The sequence below is a fragment of the Dreissena polymorpha genome, chromosome 14 (genome assembly GCF_020536995.1).
Source record: "Dreissena polymorpha isolate Duluth1 chromosome 14, UMN_Dpol_1.0, whole genome shotgun sequence".
In the NCBI taxonomy this organism is placed as follows: Eukaryota; Metazoa; Mollusca; class Bivalvia; order Myida; family Dreissenidae; genus Dreissena; species Dreissena polymorpha.
Genome location: NC_068368.1, coordinates 21,467,747 through 21,490,464, shown reverse-complemented (window position 1 = coordinate 21,490,464; position 22,718 = coordinate 21,467,747). Strand labels below are relative to the sequence as shown.

Genomic DNA, 22,718 nt, shown 5'->3' with positions numbered 1-22,718 from the left:
CGCCACAACGTCACAAATATATTTGTTTGACTTAACACTGGAACTATCTCCATGGTTACAGGTGCCGTTGCCAGAGAAGTCCTCCACCACACATGAGCTGGTGCTGTCTGAACAGGAACGACAGGTGTACGACAAAATCTTCGACCAGTCTAGGTGTGCTTTAAACATTCTCCTTAAACTTGTTCATGACATATATATAAGCCATGATTTGTGATTAGGAAGTTTAATGCATGTGCATAAAATGTAGTCCCAGATTAGCCTGTGCAGTCTGCACAGGCTAATCAGGGATGACACTTTCTGCTTTTATGATATTTTCTGTTTAAAGGAAGTATCTTCTTAGCAAAAATCCAGTTTAGGCGGAAAGAGTTTTCCCTGATTAACCCGTGCCAACCACACATACTAATAAGTATGTCCATGTCTGAATGTGCTTCAGACTTGTTAGAGTTACATCTCCCTGGTTGCATAGGCCAAGTATGTCTGAAAGCTTGGAGAGGGGCCAAGTACACATTGACATATAAGTTACGTTTCTATTAACCCAATATCCAAATATAATACACATTCAACCTTAGTGTTCATAATTCATTTAAGTGTGTACAAAATGAGTGTGTCAACACTGTATCACAATATGCGTTACTATATTATTATGAAAAGGAACTTTAACTTAAAATCATAAAAAGACTGTGTAACGAGTGTCATAATAAAAAAATAATAAAATGTAATTTCTGAAGCCTTGACTGTTAAAGTAAACAGAGCACTAACAAAAGAGAACAAGGTTATATTTAATACACTGATTTGTTTTCTCTTTCAGGTCTGTTTTGAAGGAATACATTGCCCGTCATGAAGAAAAAGGCATGAGAGATGGTTTGACCCCATCCAAGACCCCCTTGACCACAAACCCCTTCCTGGACAAGGGTGAAGGTCAGAGGTCAAGTGTGGGTAGTGGGGGTCAAGTAGGAGGCAAGGCCACTGGTCAGCACATCCTGGTGCTGTTGCTACGCCTACGACAGTGCTGCAGTCATCTTAGCCTCATGAAAGATGTATGTACGTTCTTTATCTAAGCCTCATGAAAGATGTATGTAAGTTCTCTATCTTAGCCTCATTAAAGATGTATGTCGGTTCTCTATCTTAGCCTCATGAAAGATGTATGTTGGTTCTCTATCTTAGCCTCATAAAAGATGTATGTCAGCCCTCTATCTTAGCCTCATAAAAGATGTATGTCAGTTTTCTATATCAGCCTCATGAAAGATGTATGTCGGTTCTCTATCTTAGCCTCATGAAAGATGTATGTTGGTTCTCTATCTTAGCCTCATGAAAGATGAATGTCAGTTCTCTATCTTAGCCTCATAAAAGATGTATGTCAGTTCTCTATCTCAGCCTCAAGAAAGATGTATGTGGGTTCTCTATCTTAGCCTCATAAAAGATGTATGTCAGTTCACTATCTTAGCCTCATGAAAGATGTATGTTGGTTCTCTATCTTAGCCTCATGAAAGATGTATGTCAGTTCTCTATATTAGCCTCATAATAGGTGTATGTCAGTTCTCTATCTCAGCCTGATGAAAGATGTATGTCGGTTCTCTATCTTAGCCTCATGAAAGATGTATGTCAGTTCTCTATCTAAGCCTCATGAAAGATGTATGTTGGTTCTCTATATTAGCCTAATAAAGGATGTATGTCGGTTCTCTATCTTAGCCTCATAAAAGACATATGTCAGTTCTCTATCTCAGCCTCATGAAAGATGTATGTAAGTTCTCTATCTTAGCCTCATCAAAGATGTATGTCGGTTCTCTATCTTAGCCTCATGAAAGATGTATGTTGATTCTCTATCTTAGCCTCATAAAAGATGTATGTCAGTTCTCTATATTAGCCTCATAAAAGAGGTATGTCAGTTCTCTATCTTAGCCTCATAAAAGATGTATGTCAGTTCTCTATCTCAGCCTCAAGAAAGATGTATGTGGGTTCTCTATCTTAGCCTCATAAAAGATGTATGTCAGTTCTCTTATCTTAGCCTCATGAAAGATGTATGTTGGTTCTCTATCTTAGCCTCATGATAGATGTATGTCAGTTCTCTATATTAGCCTTATGAAAGATGTATGTAAGTTCTCTATCTTAGCCTCATAAAAGGTGTATGTCAGTTCTCTATCTCAGCCTCATGAAAGATGTATGTCAGTTCTCTATCTTAGCCTCATGAAAGATGTATGTCAGTTCTCTATCTCAGCCTGATGAAAGATGTATGTGGGTTCTCTATCTAAGCCTCATAAAAGATGTATGTGGGTTCTCTATCTTAGCCTTATAAAAGATGTATGTCAGTTCTCTATCTAAGCCTCATGAAAGATGTATGTCAGTTCTCTATCTCAGCCTGATGAAAGATGTATGTGGGTTCTCTATCTTAGCCTCATAAAAGATGTATGTTGGTTCTCTATCTTAGCCTCATAAAGGATTTATGTCAGTTCTCTATCTTAGCCTCATGAAAGATGTATGTAAGTTCTCTATCTTAGCCTCATGAAAGATGTATGTTGATTCTCTATCTTAGCCTCATAAAAGATTTATGTCAGTTCTCTATCTCAGCCTCATGAAAGATGTATGTTGGTTCTCTATCTTAGCCTCATGAAAGATGTATGTTAGTTCTCTATCTTAGCCTCATAAAAGGTGTATGTCAGTTCTCTCTCTTAGCCTAATAAAAGATGTATGTCAGTTCTCTCTCTTAGCCTCATAAAAGATGTATATTAGTTCTCTATCTTAGCCTCATGAAAGATGTATGTCAGTTCTCTCTCTTAGCCTCATGACAGATGTATGTTGGTTCTCTATCTTAGCCTCATGAAAGATGTATGTCAGTTCTCTATCTTAGCCTTATGAAAGATGTATGTCAGTTCTCTATCTTAGCCTCATAAAAGATGTATGTCAGTTCTCTATCTTAGCCTCATAAAAGATGTATGTCGGTTCTCTATCTTAGCCTCATGAAAGATGTATGTCCTTTCTCTGCCATGGCTTTTTATCCCCGCCGAAAAAAAAAATCGGAGGGAATATAGTAATAGTCTCCGTCCGTCTGTGCGTCCGTCTGTGCGTGCGTCTGTGTGTCCGTCCGAAACTTTGTCCAGAGCATAACTCCAAATTTATTCAATGGATTTACTTTAAACTTAGAATATAAACAGATGGCAACTAGGAGAAGTGCATTAACCAAGAACCATAACTCTATCTACCTTAGTTTTTGAATTATCTCCCTTTATTTTGTTTCAAAGTAAATTTTTATACGCCCGTTAAAAAAAAACGGGATGTATTATAGTTTCACCATGGCAGCGGGTGGGCAGGCGGGCGGCGTCCACAGCAGTTTCCGCTCTCTAATTCAAATAGATTTTATCCGATCTTCACCAAACTTGGTCAGAAGTTGTATCTGGACAATATCACGTCAAGTTCAAATATGGGTCATGCCGGGTCAAAAACTAGGTCACGGGGTCACTCAGTGCATTTCAAGCATTAAGCATGGTGTCCGCTCTGTAATAGAAGTAGTTTTCATCCGATAATCACCATACTTGGTCAGAAGTTGTATCTACACAATATGAAAGTCAAGTTCGAATATGGGTCATGCAGGGTCAAAAACTAGGTCACAGGGTCACTTAGTGCATTTCAAGCATTTAGCATGGTGTCCGCTCTCTAATTGAAGTAGTTTTTATCCAATCTTCACCAAATTTGGTCAGAAGTTGTGTCTAGACAATATCTAGGTCAAGTTCAAATATTGGTCATGCCGGGTCAAAAACTAGATCACGAGGTCACTTAGTGCATTTCAAGCATTTAGCGTGGTGTCCGCTCTCTAAATGAAGTAGTTTTCATCTGATCTTCACCAAATTTGGTCAGAAGTTGTGTCTAGATGATATGTAGGTCAAGTTCAAATATGGGTCATGGTAAAGTTATCAAGTTGTCCAAAACCTTCAAACGGGCGTATCTTGTGACAGTTTGGCACTCTTGTCGTCCGGAGCATAACTCTAAATCTACTGAAGGGATTTTCTTGAAACTTTAAATATAAATAGATGGCAAGAAGGTGAAGTGCAGTGACTAAGAACCATAACTCTATCTACCTTAGTTTTTGAATTAGCTCCCTTTATTTAATTTCAAAGTAAATTTTTGACCGGAGCATAACTCTAAATCTACTGAAGGGATTTACTTAAAACTTGAAATATAAACAGATGGCAAGTAGGTGAAGTGCAGTGACTAAGAACCATAACTATATCTACCTTAGTTCTTGACTTATCTCCCTTTATTTAATTTCAAAGTAAATTTTTGTCCGGAGCATAACTCTAAATGTACTGAAGGGATTTACTTGAAACCAGAAATATAAACAGATGGCAACTAGGAGAAGTGCAGTGAACATGAACCATAACTCTTTCAGCCTTAGTTTTTAAATTCAGGTGCCATGCTTCACAAATATTATTCTACTCTCTAAAACAAATGTTGTCATACAAGCAAACACATAACGGCGGGGATTTGGCACCACTGTGACAAGCTCTTGTTAATATTGTATTTGTGTAACAAACAAATAATATATGACTATTGCTTTACACCTTGATTGAATTTAATCAAAATAAAGACCAGTTATGATTTTTTCTTGTCCCCTACCGGTTTTACCGGAGGGGACTTATGGTTTGCGCTCTGTGCGTCTGTCTGTCTGTCTGTCTGTCTGTCTGTTTTTCTGGATCCTGCGATCACTTTAAAATTTCTTCATATTTTTTCATGAAACTTGAAACATGGATAGATGGCAATATGGACATTATGCAGGTCATTTCATTTTCTTCCTACGTTAAAAACTGTGGGAGCAGAACCCTGTCACACCAAGGTTCTGCCCTATTTTATCTACACATCCTCTTCTTTTTATTTCATGACATTATTATAACAAAAGTTGAATTTGAAGTTTCAATAAATCCTTTAACAATTCTATCAAGTATCCATTCTGTGTCACTGAACCGTACAACGTTGTCATATTTAATGCGATCGTACTGTAGAATTACAATCAACAAAATCAAAAATAAATAGAGAATATTTGTTGGATTCGATGGAATATCGATTTTATTTCACAAGTGATCATATAAAATATGTATTTTTTATGATAACAAGTGAATTAAAATCGATATTCCATCGAATTCAACAAATTTTCTTTTTATTTTATGCTTTTTTTATGGTTAATGTACATTCTAAAAGAGTTTAACTGTATAATTCCGCTGGATTTATGACGTCATTTCGTCAAAAAAATGATGTCATTTCACAGTAAAACAGTAAAAAATATCGATATTTTTCATTGTTATTTTTCACTTTTTAAAACAGTGAAATACCACTTTTATTTCACTGATATTTCTCTATAAACCACTGGAAAGCATAAAATTAATCATTTTAATAGTGTTTTGTTTCCTGCATGTGCATTAAAAAAGAAAATGCTTATCAATCCATATTCCCTACAGGCTTGGAATCTTAAGCATCTGCAAAAGATTTCTCACTGTCTGATTCAGAATCAGAAAAATGTGACTATCGCTAAATGATCGTACAGTAGTAACATGTACGGTTCAACAGAAAATTCTCCATAACTATCATCATATTATTCCATTTTAATCTATTTTTCTGAAAAAAGATATGGGAAATATCACATCTCAATCCTTATTATGCCGGTTCATTATTGCGGGCGAATGAACACGGGATCACACTACGTCACCAACAGTTTGAATGACAATAGCGAGTAGATCGGAATGTGTGAAAATAAGTGACTTTGTCTTATTCGTTCTCGCTAATAACACCATCATTGAATCGAAGCTAGGTGCAAAAATGTTTTTATATGCACTAAATTTGATTAATTAAGGGTCTTTAAGGGTTTTGAAAAGCATAGCATTTCACCTTTAAAGCAATTTGTCATTTTCTTTCTGCATTATTAGTAAACATAGTTTAATTAGCCGGATTTTTTTCGAAAAAATCTCGGCTTATAGATTGATGTTGTCGGGCGGGCGGGGGGGCGGGCGGGCGGCGTGCTCGAAAATGTTAAAGTTCTTATTTCATGGTATAACTTTGGTATGCTTGGACCTAGAGTCTTCAAACTTGACATGAAGGTTGGCCAGGATTAACAGATGACCACTGGTCATTTCAAGGTCATTCATTTGAAGGTCAAGGTCACTGTGACCTTCAATATAAAAAATGTTAAAGTTGTTATAACTTTGGTATGCTTGGACCTAGAGTCTTGAAACTTGACATGAAGGTTGGCCATAACTAGTTAGTAACCACTGGTCATTTCAAGGTCATTCATTTGAAGGTCAAGGTCACTGTGACCTTGAATGTAAAAATGTTAAAGTTCTTATTTCATGGTATAACTTTGGTATGCTTGGACCTAGAGTCTTCAAACTTGACATGAAGGTTGGCCAGGATTAACAGATGACCACTGGTCATTTCAAGGTCATTCATTTGAAGGTGAAGGTCACTGTGACCTTCAATATAAAAATGTTAAAGTTGTTATAACTTTGGTATGCTTGGACCTAGAGTCTTGAAACTTGACATGAAGGTTGGCCAGAACTAGTAAGTAACCACTGGACATTTCAAGGTCATTCATTTGAAGGTCAAGGTCACTGTGACCTTGAATGTAAAAATGTTAAAGTTGTTATAACTTTGGTATGCTTGGACCTAGAGTCTTGAAACTTGACATGAAGGTTGGCCAGAACTAGTAAGTAACCACTGGACATTTCAAGGTCATTCATTTGAAGGTCAAGGTCACTGTGACCTTGAATGTAAAAATGTTAAAGTTCTTATTTCATGTTATAACTTTGGTATGCTTGTACCTAGAGTCTTCAAACTTGAAATAAAGATTGGCCAGTACTAGAAGATGACCACTGGTCATTTCAATGTCATTCATTTCAAGGTCAAGGTCACTGTGACCTTAAATGTTAAAATGTTAAAATTGTTATAACTTTGGTATGCTTGGACATAGAGTCTTCAAACTTGACATGAAGGTTTGCAAGCACACTTAGATGACCACTGGTCATTTCAAGGTCATTCATTCTAAGGTCAAGGTCACTGTGACCTTGAATGTAAAAATGTTAAAGTTCTTATAACTTTGGTAGGTAAAAATGTTAAAGTTCTTATTCCATGTTATAACTTTGGTATGCTTGTACCTAGAGTCTTCAAACTTGACATAAAGGTTGGCCAGTACTAGAAGATCACCACTGCTCATTTCAATGTCATTCATTTGAAGGTCAAGGTCACTGTGACCTTCAATGTTAAAATGTTAAAATTGTTATAACTTTGGTATGCTTGGACCTAGAATCTCAAACTTGACGTAAAGGTTTGCAAGCACACTTAGATGACCACTGGTCATTTCAAGGTCATTCATTTCAATGTCATTCATTTGAAGGTCAAGGTCACTGTGAACTTAAATGTTAAAATGTTAAAATTGTTGTAACTTTGGTATGCTTGGACCTAGAATCTCAAACTTGACGTAAAGGTTTGCAAGCACACTTAGATGACCACTGGTCATTTCAAGGTCATTCATTTGAAGGTCGAGGTCACTGTGACCTTGGATGTAAATATGTTAAAGTTGTTAATACTTTGGTATGCTTAGACCTAGAGTCTTCAAACTTGATATGAAGGTTGGCCAGAACTAGTAGATGACCACTGGTCATTTTAAGGTCAAGGTCACCGTGACCTTGAATGTAAAAATGTTAAAATTCTTATTTCATGGTATAACTTTCTTATGCTTGGACTTACAGTCTTCAAACTGGACATGAAGGTTGGCCAGCACTAGTAGATGACAATTGGTCATTTTAAGGTCATTGAAGGTCAAGGTCACTGTGACCTTGAATGTTAAAAATTAAAAGTTGTTTTAACTTTCGTATGCTTGGACATGGACTTTGCCATGACTAACAGATGACCACTGGTCAAGAGAACAACTGGTCATTTTAAAGTCTTTCAATTGACAGTGACCTTAAATGTGAATATTTTTGTCATGATTTAACTTTGGTATGCTTACCACTGGTAATTTCAAGGACATTCAATTGAGGTTCACAGTTGCGGCAACTTCAAATGTGAAAGGGCTCTAAAATATTATTTCATTTTGACCTTTGAACAATATTTCAGTAATTTAAGTATTGCATTGACAAAAACACGAAAGGTACTTTCCTGTCATTTAAATCAAAAATCCGGCTTCAATGCGGTCATCTCCGACCGCGGAACTCTTGTTCAAATATTGTAATAACATTAGTATGGTAAAGACTGGTTTCATGGGAAATTTCTCATATTTTTATACAGGCAAATAATTAATGTGTCCTATTACAACAGTCACTACACTGTAACTCCAATATAAAGCGCTCCGTTATAACGCTGAATCCAATATAACGCGGAGGGTGCTTGGATCCCATTTTTTCTCCAACCTTCCATTTTATTTCTGATTCAAATCCGTATAATGCAACTTCATGTATTTTCAGACAATTCAAAGATGGCGACAATCACAGTTATGTTGATTGCTTTATTCAACCGTCCGTTGAACCGATTATAATTGCCTCGAGGTTAAACAACACCGACAGCTAATTGGTGTTAATCTGTTGTGTAATGTCAATAAAGGTGTGAAAAACTCGCGTGTCATTGTTTATTACATGTATACCTCATCAGAGCGGTTCAGTGCGATAATTTCCATAAGTTAAGTGCAAGCGGGACAGTTATACAATTAAAGTAATTCAAAACGATTGAAACATTCTTTGTTTGATATGGTTGCAGTTTGACTATATTAAATGAGCGGCTGTGAAATATACTGCCTACCCGGTACTGTATAAAACAACTTTTTCTAACATTTTATTATCATTCTAGTATTATGTCATTTAATCTCTTTCAGTTCGTGTATAAGAAATTAAATAATGCAGACGATTTATTTACATGCGAACGCAGTGTACCGGCAAATGTTAACAGAGTTTCACTTTCATTTTTGCGCGGTAGCAGAAAGTCCCCGGGAAACACGTTTTTTGCATGCGTATGACGCAATATAACAATTTTTTGTACGTGAGTCGTATTGCATTCAATCTAAATTTAAAGTTGCTAGTCCAATGAAAGCTCTGCCCCATAATGCACTGTACTCTTAACACTTCTGAAAATGGCATATATGCGTACGGTTGTGTTTACGAATTTCTTAAACATATATCGTCATTAATGTTCAAGATTATTATTTTTAAGTGATGTTGCAATTTTATTGGATTATTGGATAAATGTGCACATAAGAAAAGCGGTATGTATACTGTTATCGATACAATTCGGTTTATATGCATGTATTTGCGTCAACACAGCATGGCAATATATATACATGACCTATATTATAGGCTATTCTATACCTGTTTTGTTTATAGCGCCCTGCAGTAAATGAGCTCAAAACCTATAACGCGGATCCGTTATAACGCTGTTTCGCGGCTTGGACCCCATTGACCGCGCTATATTGGAGTTACAGTGTATGTCTTATATGCACTTTGTACAAAACTGGAACACGATATTAAATGACAACTCTATATATGAATGTATATATTATTATAAATGAGCATCATTCTACTCCAACAGTCACTGTGTCTCAAACACTATAATGTCATCAGTGCCCCACATTCCCACAATGAGTGAGCCTGTATGCTTCCTGTAATAGACAGATATAGGGTTACGTACACCATCCTTCGATGTGACCACCTCTGCCAGTCTCTGTCTCCCATCCCTGTCTACTTGGATGATTTTGTGTGACCTGCATCCACACACCAGAACTTGTCCTGCGTCTGTCACATGGAGGCCAGGACGGGCACGCTGTCCCCAGTCCAGTGCAGGGTCAGTGAATGTGGAGATTACTGTGCCATCTCTGGACAGTATGACCAGCTGATTACTGTTCCAGTTGGCCACATATATCCTACCTCCATCTGGACTCACTGCAATCGCCGTAACTGTGGTATGGAAGACAGGGATGATCAGTTGTTTATATAACAAAGGTCATGATGTGAAAAGTAGTTAGTCTAAATTTCTTTTGTATAATAAATTTCAGCTTTGTATAGTATTTAGTACATACATTAAACAATTGATAAAATTCATAAACATGTGTAAATATACATACATAAACTCATTTTACATAATAAAGAGACATTAAAATCAACTATGAAGTCCAGTTCTATTATGCATGTGACTTACTGAGGTTCTTAGTTTTTGATAAATTGGTTATGGTTTAAACTTTGGGAATAATTATTTAACATATCATTGTCTAAGTTCAAGATAATATTAGTAATTGATAAAAAATAATATATTGAATTTCTATTCATCTGTATTTGTGAATTATGCATAAAAAACACTTGTTGGACTTTACTTCAACATGTTCAGCTACTTATTTACAAAACATACATTGTTTGATAACATTACTGGTATATGATGCTTATTACTTTCATTATTTCAATTACAAAAGAAGCATGGGTCTTAAAACATTGGAAAATAAGAATAATGACAGTGAAAATTATTACCTGAACATTCATCTGTACCTTTATACATCTTGCTCACCAGTCTTCCATCCACAGTATAGTGATACAGAGCACTACCATCTGTAATGTACAGGTTACTCTTGTGATGGGCAATGCCCATGCAGTAATGTTGGAGCTCCAGTATCCTGTCATTTACCAGCTGATCATTGGTCACTCTGATGAAGTGGACTTCATTGTTAATCAGAGCAATAGCCACCAGACTGGAATCAACGCTGCAAATGTAATATGGGCTACCAGGCAAGTCACAGTGGGCCACCACCTTGTAGGTCTGATCCAGGAGCTTTACACTCTTGAAATTATAGTCTGTGATGAGGAGTTGTCCAATAGCTGTCACACAGATACCAGATACAACACAATTTACAATATATGCTTGTAAATGCCTTTCTATCTTCACATTAAACTTCTTACTTCTCTTCACTTTTATGATAGGATCATAAAATCCCAATCCTGAGAGGGCGGACAGGGTTTGTTGAATGGTTTTATGAGGATTAAAGGCTAGTGTCCTATCATTCTTTGATGTCATTTCTTGTAAAACTGCTTCTACGTTGTGGGACTGGTCAAGGCATTTTCTATACTTTATAAAACTCAGTGCTTCACTTTTGTCTTTTCTTGTTTGCAAATCTTCTTTTAAGCATGTTATATTATTGATGGACTTTGAGCAGATTTCAATGTCAGTTTGAATAGATGTCCTCATGGTGGCCAGTAATGTATCCAATTCCTTCTTGGTATTCTTCTCCAGTAGATCCAAAGAATCATTAATTGTCTTTCGTAAAGCATTGATTTCTTCCAGAATTTTTTTGTAAGATTTCTCAAGAGACTTCATATTTTCCTCAAAGTCATATTTCATTTGTATCAATTGCTGGTGTTGTGAATTAACAGTTGCTGACAACTGCTGAAAGACTCCTTTTTTATGTAGGTTTTTCACTTTGTCAGCTATAAGTACCACATGACTGCATTTCCTGCAAAACAAGCCCAATTCAAATAATGCTTGTGTTGTGCTTAGTATTTTTATTATTCTTAATTATATTTTTTTTTCTATTATTTTGTCACATGAGTTATCTTTAAACAGAAACATTTAGCCTTTTTTTTACTTTAGAATGTGCATTTAACATCTAACATAAATATCTAAACTATGTTATTCTCATCTTATATCTTGATAAATGCTTTGACCTATGATCAAGTGGTTTCTTGGGTGGACAGGAAGATAACTATGGAGTTTAAGGTCATCAGGTCAAAGGTTAAGGTCACAAGGGCTTGTATAATGAAAGTAGTTTTTGCTCATCTAAATTGCCATGCTGGTTACTTGGGAGGACAGAGAGTTGCTTGTTGTCCCCTACTGGTGAAACAAACAAAATGAAGTAATAAAACCTGACAGATAAATTTCTGAAGGCAATATACCATAACATTTGTGTGATTCAGTTAATAACTACGTATACCAGTATGACACAATTGGTTTAACCTACAATATTATAAATGTTATCTGTGAAGTAAGCAGTATGTTTAATGTTTAATGTTTTTACTTTTTTCTTCTGTATAATTGTAGGTAAAGGTAGCAAAGCTTTGGAGTGGTATTTAAAAAGCATGTTCTATTTGTCGTTGATACAATGAATGCTTTACAAATTGCATCATATTATCTGATCGTCCATGAAATATTTTAAGCATCTCTTAGTCACGTTATTTTTCATATCAACATTTTCGGCCACGAATTTATTTTGTTCAAGTGTCCGAAAATTTACGGTAGTAATTACGGTATAGAGAATACCATATTAATTACCCGGTAGTATGCTGGTTCATCTTGATGAAGGACGACCCATTCGTATTTTAAAATCAAGAGATCAATAGTCATAGTCACAAAATCAACTTTTCTGCATACATTTTTACTTACATATTTTTTAGCTCACCGGAGCACAATGTGCTCATGGTGAACTTTTGTGATCGCCTTTTGTATGTTGTGCGTAATGTGTCGTGTGGCATCAACATTTGCCTTGTTAACACTCTATTATTGTTATTGTACGATCTTCATGCAATTTGGTCAGACAATTTGTCCTTATGCTATCTTGGACGAGTTTGAAAATGGTTTCGGTTACTCAAGAACATGACCGCCAGGGGCGGGGCATTTTCCTTATATGGCTTTGTAAAACCTTTTTAACACTCTAGAGGCTGCATTTATTGTTTACTCATCATAAACTTGGACAGAAGATTTGTCCCAATGATATATTTGAGGAGTTCTAAAACGGTTCCAGTTGCTAAGCTTGAATAACATTGCTGCCAGGTTGTGGGGCATTTTTCCTTATATTGCTATGCATGGCTATTTAAAACCTTATTTACTCTCTAGAAGCCACATATATTGTCTGTTCTTCATGAAACTTGATAAGAAGATTTGTCCAAATCATATCTTGGACGAGTTCGAAATAATGGTTCCAGTTGGTTGAAAATTATGGCCGCCAGAGGGCAGAGTAATTTTCGTGATATGGCTATAATAAAACATTGTTAACACTCTAAACGTCACATTTATTGTCCATTCTTCATGATACTTGGTCAGAACATTTGTCTCGATATCTTGGACAAGTTCGAAAATGTTCCTGGTTGCTTGAAAAACATGGCTGCCAAGGCGCGGGGCATTTTTCCTTACATGGCTATAGTAAAACCTTGTTAACATTCTAAAAGCCACTTTGTAGTCCAATTTTCATTAAACTCGTTAAGAACATTTGTTCCAACAATATCTTGGATAAGTTCCAAAATGGTTCTGGTCTGTTGACAAACATGGCCGCAAGGGGGCGGGGCATTTTTTTCTTATATGGCTATATATGTCAATAGAAAAACATATTTAACACTAGCATGAACCAACAAGGGAGGCAACTCGTGATGTCACAAATCAGCAGTTAATACTCTAGAGGCCACATTAATTGTCTCATCATGAAACTTGGTCAGAAGATTTGTCCCAATGATATATTGGACGAATTGGAAAATGGTTCCAGTTGCTTGAATAACGTGGTCCCCAGGGGGCTGGCATTTTTCCTTATATGGCTATATATGTCAATAGTAAAACATATTTAACACTAGCATGAACCAACAAGGGAGGCAACTCATGATGTCACAAATCAGCAGTGTACAAAAAGTGGTACTTTATTATGTCGCTTAACATGAGTCTAAATTACGTTTAAAAGCTCTTTTCTGATTGGATGAAACAGTACGAAAAGTCGAGATATTTATCTTGCAGAACATTCAATGCCATGCTGCATGCAAGCTATTTAGAAAGTAAAAATCATAATCAAAAAAGTTTGTTATGTTTTTTTTTCGCGGTCATAGACAGTGTTCCTGGTTGAAAACAATGCAATATTACTTTGAAATCATTCATGTATTAGTATTTAGCAAGAAAGAGGTAGAATATTTGTGTAAAACATAAGAATTTTTATTTAAACTTGTGTCTGCTACAATATAACAAGTGGTTACGGAAATTACCGATTGTACAGATATATCGATAGACATATGCCAAACGACAGAATAGCTTGCATATTTCAAGTTTATCGGCCTTGAAATAACCAATTTATCAAATGAAAATCAAAATCATTAATTTATCAACCAGTAATGGTCAGTAACACCAAAATCTTTGGGCGCATCCATCGTATTGGAGGAAACCGCTACATTTTATTTTTCAAAAACCACGATCGGTAATTTCCGTTACAGTATGGAAAATTTCAGCTGACAAGTTTTCATTTCTAATGTTTTTTTTAAAATATTCTACCATGAGATTATTGCATACCATTACACAAATGAATAACAAGTAATATTTCCTTGATATTGGTGAGGAACACTGTCTATAAATGCTTATAAATATGCCTTAAGGCTCAACTTAAGTGCATAAAATATAAAAAATAGATCATATACCTTTTTTTCGTTCCATTCGATAGTTTCATCAATTCCCATTGCTCAGTCACTCAATTATGTTGGAAATTATGACCAATATCAGATAAAACGTTTAATACTTATTATGTCCCCCACCACTATAGTGGGGAACATATTGTTTTTGCCCTGTCTGTCTGTCTGTTTGTCTGTCTGTCTGTCTGTCTGTCTGTCTGTCTGTCTGTCTGTCTGTCTGTCTGTTGGTTTGGTCAAACTTTAACATTTGCCATAACTTTTGCAATATTGAAGATAGCAACTTCATATTTGGCATGCATGTGTATCTCATGAAGCTGCACATTTTGAGTGGTGAAAGGTCAAGGTAAAGGTCATCCTTCAAGGTCAAAGGTCAAATATATGGGCTAAAATTGCTCATTTAATGTACGCTTTTGCAGTATTGAAGATAGCAACTTGATATTTGGCATGCATGTGTATCTCATGGAGCTGCACATTTTTAGTGGTGAAAGGTCAAGGTCATCCTTCAAGGTCAAAGCTCAGATATATGGGGACATAGTGTTTCACAAACATATCGCTTGTTTTTATCTTGAAACTTCTATTACATAAATGTTTGTTTTTTGGATAAAAGTCGTCAATTTCATATAGATTTCTCTAGTTTGAAAAACATTAAGCCAAAGATATTAACGCATTTAATGTTAAATGCAAATAATTTAGAAAATATTCCCTTTTAATCAGTATGTTGGTTTATGGGTCAATAACAACATCACTTCATTGAATTATTTAAAAGTTATAACAATCATTAACTGTTTTCCGATCAAATGATTCATGACACATATAACAGATTGATAGGACGATCATTTATGAATAAATCAAGGTTGTTAGGTTGCCCACGTAGAATGGTCATGTTAGTATGGAAGTACTTGATATCTAAATTTATTAGCCTTTGGGTGTTGTAAAGACATTGAATATTTAATGAAATGTCTCAAAGTGTAGAATTTTTTATCATTTAGTAAAAGAAAGGCAACATAACCCTTAAGTGGCTGAGAAGAGCTTGTGGTTGAATAAAAGGAGGCTATTTGCTTGGTGAAAAACATAAACATCATTTTATATGAATTTTCTGATCAAAAGTGGTATTTTTATTGAATAGGGGAGATACATTTGCAAGAATAAATAATATAATTATAAATGTTTTGGTAAAGTGCATGCCATCTAGTGTTATCATAGCACCAGTTTTGGTCTAAAAAAAACAGTAACATTTTTAAAAGTTCATAAACTCTTGTTGCCAAAAAAATCATGAAAAATAGAATTTTCAGAGTAACCTATTAAAATAAATATACAATGCTTTATTAGACCCTAGATATTATCTCTGCACTCATTTGTCATCAATTACTTATGTTGTTGTTTTTTTCATGCTACTCATGGTACCAGTTTTTGGTCAGAAAATTAATTACATTATTTTAAAGTGCATAACCCCTTGTTGCAAATTTTGTTTATAAAAATTATAATTTTCAAATAAATCTATTTCAAATCTTCATGAAACTTGGTCAAAAAATTTGTTTTAATGATATCATCGATGAGTTGAGAATGGTTCTGGTCTGGTGAAAACATGGCTGCCAGAAGGCGGGGAATTTATCCTTATATGGCTATAATTAAACCTGGTTAGCGCTCTAAAAGTTACATTTATAGATCACTATATGAAACTTGGTCTGAACATGTGTTCTAATGCTATCTAGGGATGCTCAAAACAGGTCAGTTCATTTGTGTCTCAGGTGAGCAACTTTGGGCTTTTTAGGGGCTCTTGTTTCTCGAGTGATGTTGGACAAACATTTATAATCTACCAAATGCAACAAATATTCTTTAATTCAATGAGTGTATAATTTTTTTTTAATCTATAAGTATTTTACAAGCAAATGTCTTCGAAATGTAATACCTGATGTCAAATTAATGAGGTAATTTCACAAGTTTCAAATGCGGCACCATCCCTTATGTATTAAATGTATTCATTTAGGAATCGGGAAAATGTTGTAACAGTGAAAAAGTAAAAGATAATGATAATGTTCATATTTTTCACTATTTATTGCAATTATAAACCCCAGTTTATCACGTAATTATGTGTTTATTTTAGGTTCGTACTTCTGTGTACAGTTATATCAGCAGATATATAATGTTCTTTGAGTGTTTATAACCTAGACAAACTAAAAAGTTGAGTTTTTGGTCTTGTATTTCCAGACTAAATGTTTACAAAAGCAAGTCTTCGCACATTCAAATAGTATTAATTTTTGTTACACATTTTTAAACAAAAAATAAGTGGTAAAATTCAAATGGTTAAACACCACACCATTTTAGCAAGAGTTACCATTTTTGACTTAAATTCACTTATATTATGGTTTGCAGAAAATAACTTGTGTTACAAACTACTTTATGTTGATAATTCCTTGTTTCCTGATTATCTAGAGAATGCTTTGCCTTAGAATATCGCAGTTAGTTGCCAGTGATGAAAGGAAGGAACCTGTCAATTTTCAGGTTGACTTGTTTGTGGTCAAGGTCACAACATTAACACATTTATATTTTTACTTTTAATGGCTGCAAGTTGGGAAAATAATTGCTTCATAAATATCTTATGTTATGATTTTGTCAATGCATAGGTTTTCATGTATATGCTAATATGCCAACATGAACATGCAATATTTAATTTAGTAATGTATGTGAATGTTTCACTACAATGCCTAAATGTGAGGTGATGGACCTAGGGATATTTTTTTTATCTGGCTTGTTTTATGAACTATGCATTTAATTTCAGGAGCATGACAAATAACATTTAATTCTTGAAATAAAAAAATATGCATCAGGTGAGCATCCTAGGTCCTTCAGGGCCCTCTTGTGTAATTTTTAGAATGATAGAAGAGATATGAAGAATGGTCAAATGTTGGTTGAGATGTTTTCAGAAAGGACTTGATAAAAAGTACCTAGTACTTACTGATGATTGTTGATATGGCAGTTGTGACATATCAGCTGATTGTGGTCCTCACAGAATCCTGTCAGTTTTTCTGTCTTGTGCTTCTGACATTGCTCTAGTGCATCCACATTGGCCTGTGGCCACTGGCTGATGTTTTTCTTACCCAAAGTTGCATGCTTCTTAAAAAGTGAGTTATGAAGCTCCAAACATTTACCACAATATAACTTGGAACATTTCTCACAGTAAAATTCAGCCTCTGTATTTTTATCATTTTCCTGACACGTAAAACAAGAAAAGTCAAACAACGAGTCTGATTCTTTATAAATTGAACTCTCCAAATTGGAAGCCATCTTTGTCACTATTGATAAATGTTTTTGTTGCTAACTTAAACATTGAAATTCATTTTGCGTTAGCCATGTAAGCTGATATCAGGTCATGTGGGAAAACCAATAATCAATGGGCTGATTATCAAACAAGTTTAACTATTTACAGTATGGTAAGGTTTAAAAATGTTTAAACAACTCTTTGTATATGCTATTGAATTTGTTTAGTCTCACCAATAATCAATTCATCTACAGATATACACATGGTATATTTTTACCGCATGAGATAATTAATCTTCAGGCAATAAGGCCAGCATTTTTTAAAATTTGTTTTACGGGAAATTTTTCAAAAAAATTGAGTCGGGCGGGGGATGAATAAAAATAAAACCATGAAAAGTGAGCAGTCTACGAAAAAAATAAAAATAAAACTGTGTAAACCGATTAGTTTTTTTATTTGTGAAAAATTAAAATTAAGCCAATTTAACCATAATGTATACTTGCATTAACCTTTAAGTGTTTTATATATCTTATTACACTGTTGTAGAAGCTTTTTATAATAAAAGCAAACATATTTTTTAATATTTATATGTAAAAGCACCTTTCACATGTATTATACTAAATTGCTTCAATAGAGACCATTAACCACGCCAGGTGTGTAGTGTATTATAGTGATTGTTAAACTTTTGTTGAGTGTTAATCATATGTATGTTTATAACAAATATACCATGCATTTGACTTAAATAAAAAAGAATTGAAAACTTTTTAAATTGTTTAATAGCTTTGAATAACAACCAACTTTGTAACTTTCATCCGTTGGTGGAATATGCACACTAAAAAATACTATTTAATATACTAGTACAACAGACTTGCTTTATATCATGATAATTTGTAATCATGAGAAAAAATGAGCCACATAACAGGAAATTGGACCTTAGGGCGATTGTGAACATTTTGGCTCCAAAAGAGCAGTCTGATCAGGATCCAAACTGTTCAACATAATTGTCATTCAGTTAGTACTTCTAAAGATGTTAAGTGAACACTTTGGATCCTGATCAGACTGCGCTTGAATTGATCTTGATCCAAACTTTGTGTAGTGAAAGTTCTAGTACATAAAATGTGAATATTTCATTTAAAAAACAGTGAGTTATAGACGTATAAAAACATGTGCTGCATTTCATTTTATTTTCAGAGAGAGTTATAGTGTTTATATATGTACAGTGAACACAAGAGGCATGACTACAATATTTGGTGTGTAACATCGTTATGAGGTTCTCTTTGAAGTTTGTTCAAATCATGCAGAAAATTTGCTCTCCTTAGGGGTTACTGTTTTGCTTATAAATAAAAATAATAAAATCATTCTCTGAAACCGCAAGGCCCTTTGGTTTGTTGCGTTGCATGCCAACCATATAGTGGTTCTTTGCTAAGTTTCCTCAAAGCATGTCTCCGTGGTCAAAACTGTTTGCGTTTCAGGGGTCAACTGATTTATGTAGATTAATGTCTTTGATAATCCCTAACAACACAGACACCTCAAGGGTCAGGGGTTCAATATTTGGTGTGTAACATGTTAGTGTTTTCTTCTTCTAGGTGTGATCAAATCATACATTTGGAGTTAAAAATAACCCTTCCTTGTTTCACATGCTTAATATTTACTTATATAATAAAGAGTTAAACAATATTATTCTCTCAAAACGCATGGTTTAGGTGATAATTATTTTGTATGTGACATTGTATGGCGGTAATCTTCGTAGGTTTTGTATCATGTCCATTGGCTTCACATTAGCCCCAACAAAATATTGAGGTAAAAGAGACAATAAACCTAGAAACCTAGATTTATTTCATTGAACATTTTCGTAAGTGAAAGCCGTATAAAGAATTAAATAGCACGTGTAGCAAGGATTTAAATTGTTCTAGTAGAATTACTCTGCTGACTGTTTATAACTTACTCGCAAGATTAATTATATATAGAACACAACTTTTGAACTATGTAATTGTATATTTTAAAATAGTATTTTATTTTAATAATTTCGTAAAAGACTCACAGTATTGTCAAAATTAAATGGTGTAAACTTTTGCACATATTATTTCGTTTCTCTCTTATTCACAGTTTAAGTTCAAATGAAAATTTCTATGGAATGTGTTGTCTGTATTATTTTAAGGAGAAACAGCAATATCATGTTTTGGATGTATAATAAACAGAGAGAGCTATATAAATGTGAAGATGATAATAACCCTTGGAACAAATACATAGAGCCGATTGAGCACATTTATCAACAGAGCCTGAGGTGTGATAAATTTATTTGCATTCCTTGCAATACAAATCTTGCGGTATGAAAACATTATTTACAGTTGATAGAACATCATGTTTTGGCTAAATAATAACTCATTTTTGGAAAATAATGTTAAGAAAAATAAATAAAACTTTCTTGTGACTTTGACGGACATACTAACATCAGGACCCAATGTTATTTTCTTCAGAAGCTGTGTTGCATACTTTTTTTCTAAATAAAGAATATATATGGGTGGGTGGGGAATGGGATTATTGATGCAAGTACCTGTGGTTCAGTCCTCATGTTCATTATAAAGAAACGTAAAGTAGTACTTCATATATCGGGATGCTGATTGTTATCTATAAAAATATTACAGGATATGCATTTTAATAAATACCCATATTTATTAAACCTACCCAAAACTTTTAAACACACCGAAAGTTATCGATGGTGACACCTCTGCATCATCTGCAAAAACTCATTATTATTTTGAATTTCGTATCACATAATATGGGCATGATGTCAACAATGGTGTTCTGAAGATTATCTTTTCTAATTGAAATTGTTTCTGCTTCGTTTTTAATTAATTTGATTTTAAAATATGCTATCATGGACGAACCATCTTTCTAACCTCTCAATTTTTGACAAGTCAATTTGACTCAAAAATAATATTGACATTGATACATATTAATTTGTACTCTATTTGATAAATAATTTGTTTCTACATGGCTGGCAACTTAATTGCTATGTAAATCCTCTTTTGATAACAGATTTTTGCAAGTTTCCAGCACATTCATATCATGTAAAACTATCAATGCTGCCAAAACAACGAGTACCTGCTTTCGAACCCTTCAGTGTACACCATTAAAAATAAATTAGTCACATGTTTAGACCATGGTCACGTGACTTATTGCAGCAGCCAAAATGTGTAACTTGTCAAGCAAAGTTGACAAAAAAAATTAGACCATGTTTTTATAGTTTTTTAAGGAAAATCCTTATATATGTAAAAAGCTTAAAGAAATACGATGATGTTTACATGTTTTATGATAATTCTACTTATCCCACCGTTTTGAAGCATTTTTGTTGATTTGCCGCCACGTATGAGTCGTTGTAAACAAATTACATATAAACAAAAAACTGTGACGTAGTGCGCATGTGAATAAAATGTAAACATATGAAGGGTTCGAAAAGAGGTGAGGTTCGAGAAGAGGTACTTCGTCTCGTTGATGTTAATGTGCGCCATTTCGGAAATGCAATATGAAAATCATTTGTTAAATACTCACCGATTGGCTAATAGCGTGTGGTATTGGCTGAAATAGCCAATGAAAATTGCTGATGCTTTACAAGTCGAATAGGCACAACGAAACAACCCGTATTATAAACAAATTTTGAACAACACTTTTGGCAGTCTGCGCAATTTTTTTTCTAGTTTTGGATAAAATAATAGGTCGGCGGTTGAAATGTAAATAAAAAAAACGAAAGTGACTATTATTTTTATTTGTCTAAAAATAGGGTCGGTCGCTCCTGTAAAACAGATAATAAAAAAATGCTGGCCTTAAATAAGTGTTTATGGGAAATATGAGCAGGGATCATATTTTTGTCGGTTTTGTCGGTCCTAGACCGATTGAGGTCATGAAAGACCGATTGAAAATCCCAAACATTCGGTCTGATTCTGTTTGCTAAAATTCCCATGTCATGAAATCCAGTACACAGTGCACACCCTAATTACATTCTTATCTCGATTAGGTGTGATAAACCATTTGCTGCAGTCTCTAAACCGGTCAGGACCAGATTATTGCACGTCAGCCGACTAGTATCAGAGTATGGCCCCAAGCAGCGAAGATTCGCGCGGCTGTGTATTAGTCACGCGTGAATAAACCCGTGTCAATATCAATCGATAATTTCACTGGCTTATACCTAGCACAATCGGTCCGTAAGGTGTAGTTGTCCAGGATAAAATCGTTGACAGTTACTTCAGAGATACAGATACAAACCTCGATGTTATCCTCGTGGAAATTGTGCATTTCATGCATGATACAGTAAACTGTCATATAAACAAAGAAGAAAATCGGATATTCTGCAATAATTGTGGGAGGACCTTATACACTGAAAGCACGCGCTGTAATTAAACAAAATATGCCGATACATTTTTCACCAGCGTAATAATTCGGCAATAAATAAATAAAAGTCGCGGATCTGATCGACAGAACAGCCGAAAGTTATTTTTATGGGCGGAACTTCACATAAAATAGTACACAAGAAAAATAATATACATTGTATAAATCTTCAGTAAAAATCGTGATAGAATCGAAATAATTCGTGTTCTTTATTGTTTGTTGTTGAATAACAGACGACCGAAAGTTTAGATGCGTGGTTTCAAATCATTTAATCCCAACGCATCTTAACTATCGGCCGTGGGTTATTCTACTACAAACTATAACGTACATGAATTATTTCTTAACTATTCGGTTTTGTTATTGTCAGTAACAAACCTACGCACAGACATTTGTTTGGTTCAATGCATGTTTGTAGGCTATTATCGAGTTGACAACGATTTAAAACATCGGTATAGATTAACACAGACTAATAATATTGACAACGATGAAAAACAGTCAGATAAAACAGCGCACGAAACAACCAATGTCAATGAAATAGCAAATGATAAAACAAAATGAGAAAACTGGTATGTTCCGTTTAAAAATAATGCCTAAGGGAATTTAACTTGTACATTTATTATACCATCTTCATGAATAGCAAAATCAATGGTATATATTTTAAGGTAATTTGTCATGATTTCGGATATAAATTTTCG

At 34.5% G+C, this 22,718-nt stretch overlaps 2 protein-coding genes across 2 annotated transcripts in view; one reads left to right on the top strand and one right to left on the bottom strand.

Annotated features, from left to right (window-relative positions):
• LOC127858164 (transcription termination factor 2-like) overlaps nt 1-22,718 on the top strand; it is an 84,724-nt gene that overhangs the window by 40,747 nt on the left and 21,259 nt on the right. The window contains exons 15-16 of the mRNA XM_052395132.1: nt 62-153; nt 809-1,037. Of these exons, the coding sequence (XP_052251092.1) occupies nt 62-153; nt 809-1,037 (321 nt within the window). The remainder of the gene's footprint in view (nt 1-61; nt 154-808; nt 1,038-22,718) is intronic.
• On the bottom strand, nt 8,163-17,761 carry LOC127858165 (uncharacterized). Its single transcript, XM_052395133.1, has 3 exons — nt 17,338-17,761; nt 10,485-11,461; nt 8,163-9,920 (listed from the first exon to the last, which is right to left on the bottom strand). The coding sequence occupies exons 1-3, from the start codon at nt 17,664-17,666 to the stop codon at nt 9,556-9,558; spliced, it is 1,671 nt and encodes a 556-aa protein (XP_052251093.1). The 5' UTR covers nt 17,667-17,761; the 3' UTR covers nt 8,163-9,555.

Coding starts and splice junctions, on each gene's coding strand:
- LOC127858165 (XM_052395133.1), bottom strand. CDS start 17,666: ATGGCTTCCAATTTGGAGAGTTCAATTTATAAAGAATCAGACTCGTTG. Junction 11,462..17,337: donor TGCCATATCAACAATCATCA/GTAAGTACTAGG, acceptor CTTGTTTTGCAG/GAAATGCAGTCATGTGGTAC. Junction 9,921..10,484: donor AGGTACAGATGAATGTTCAG/GTAATAATTTTC, acceptor TCCATACCACAG/TTACGGCGATTGCAGTGAGT.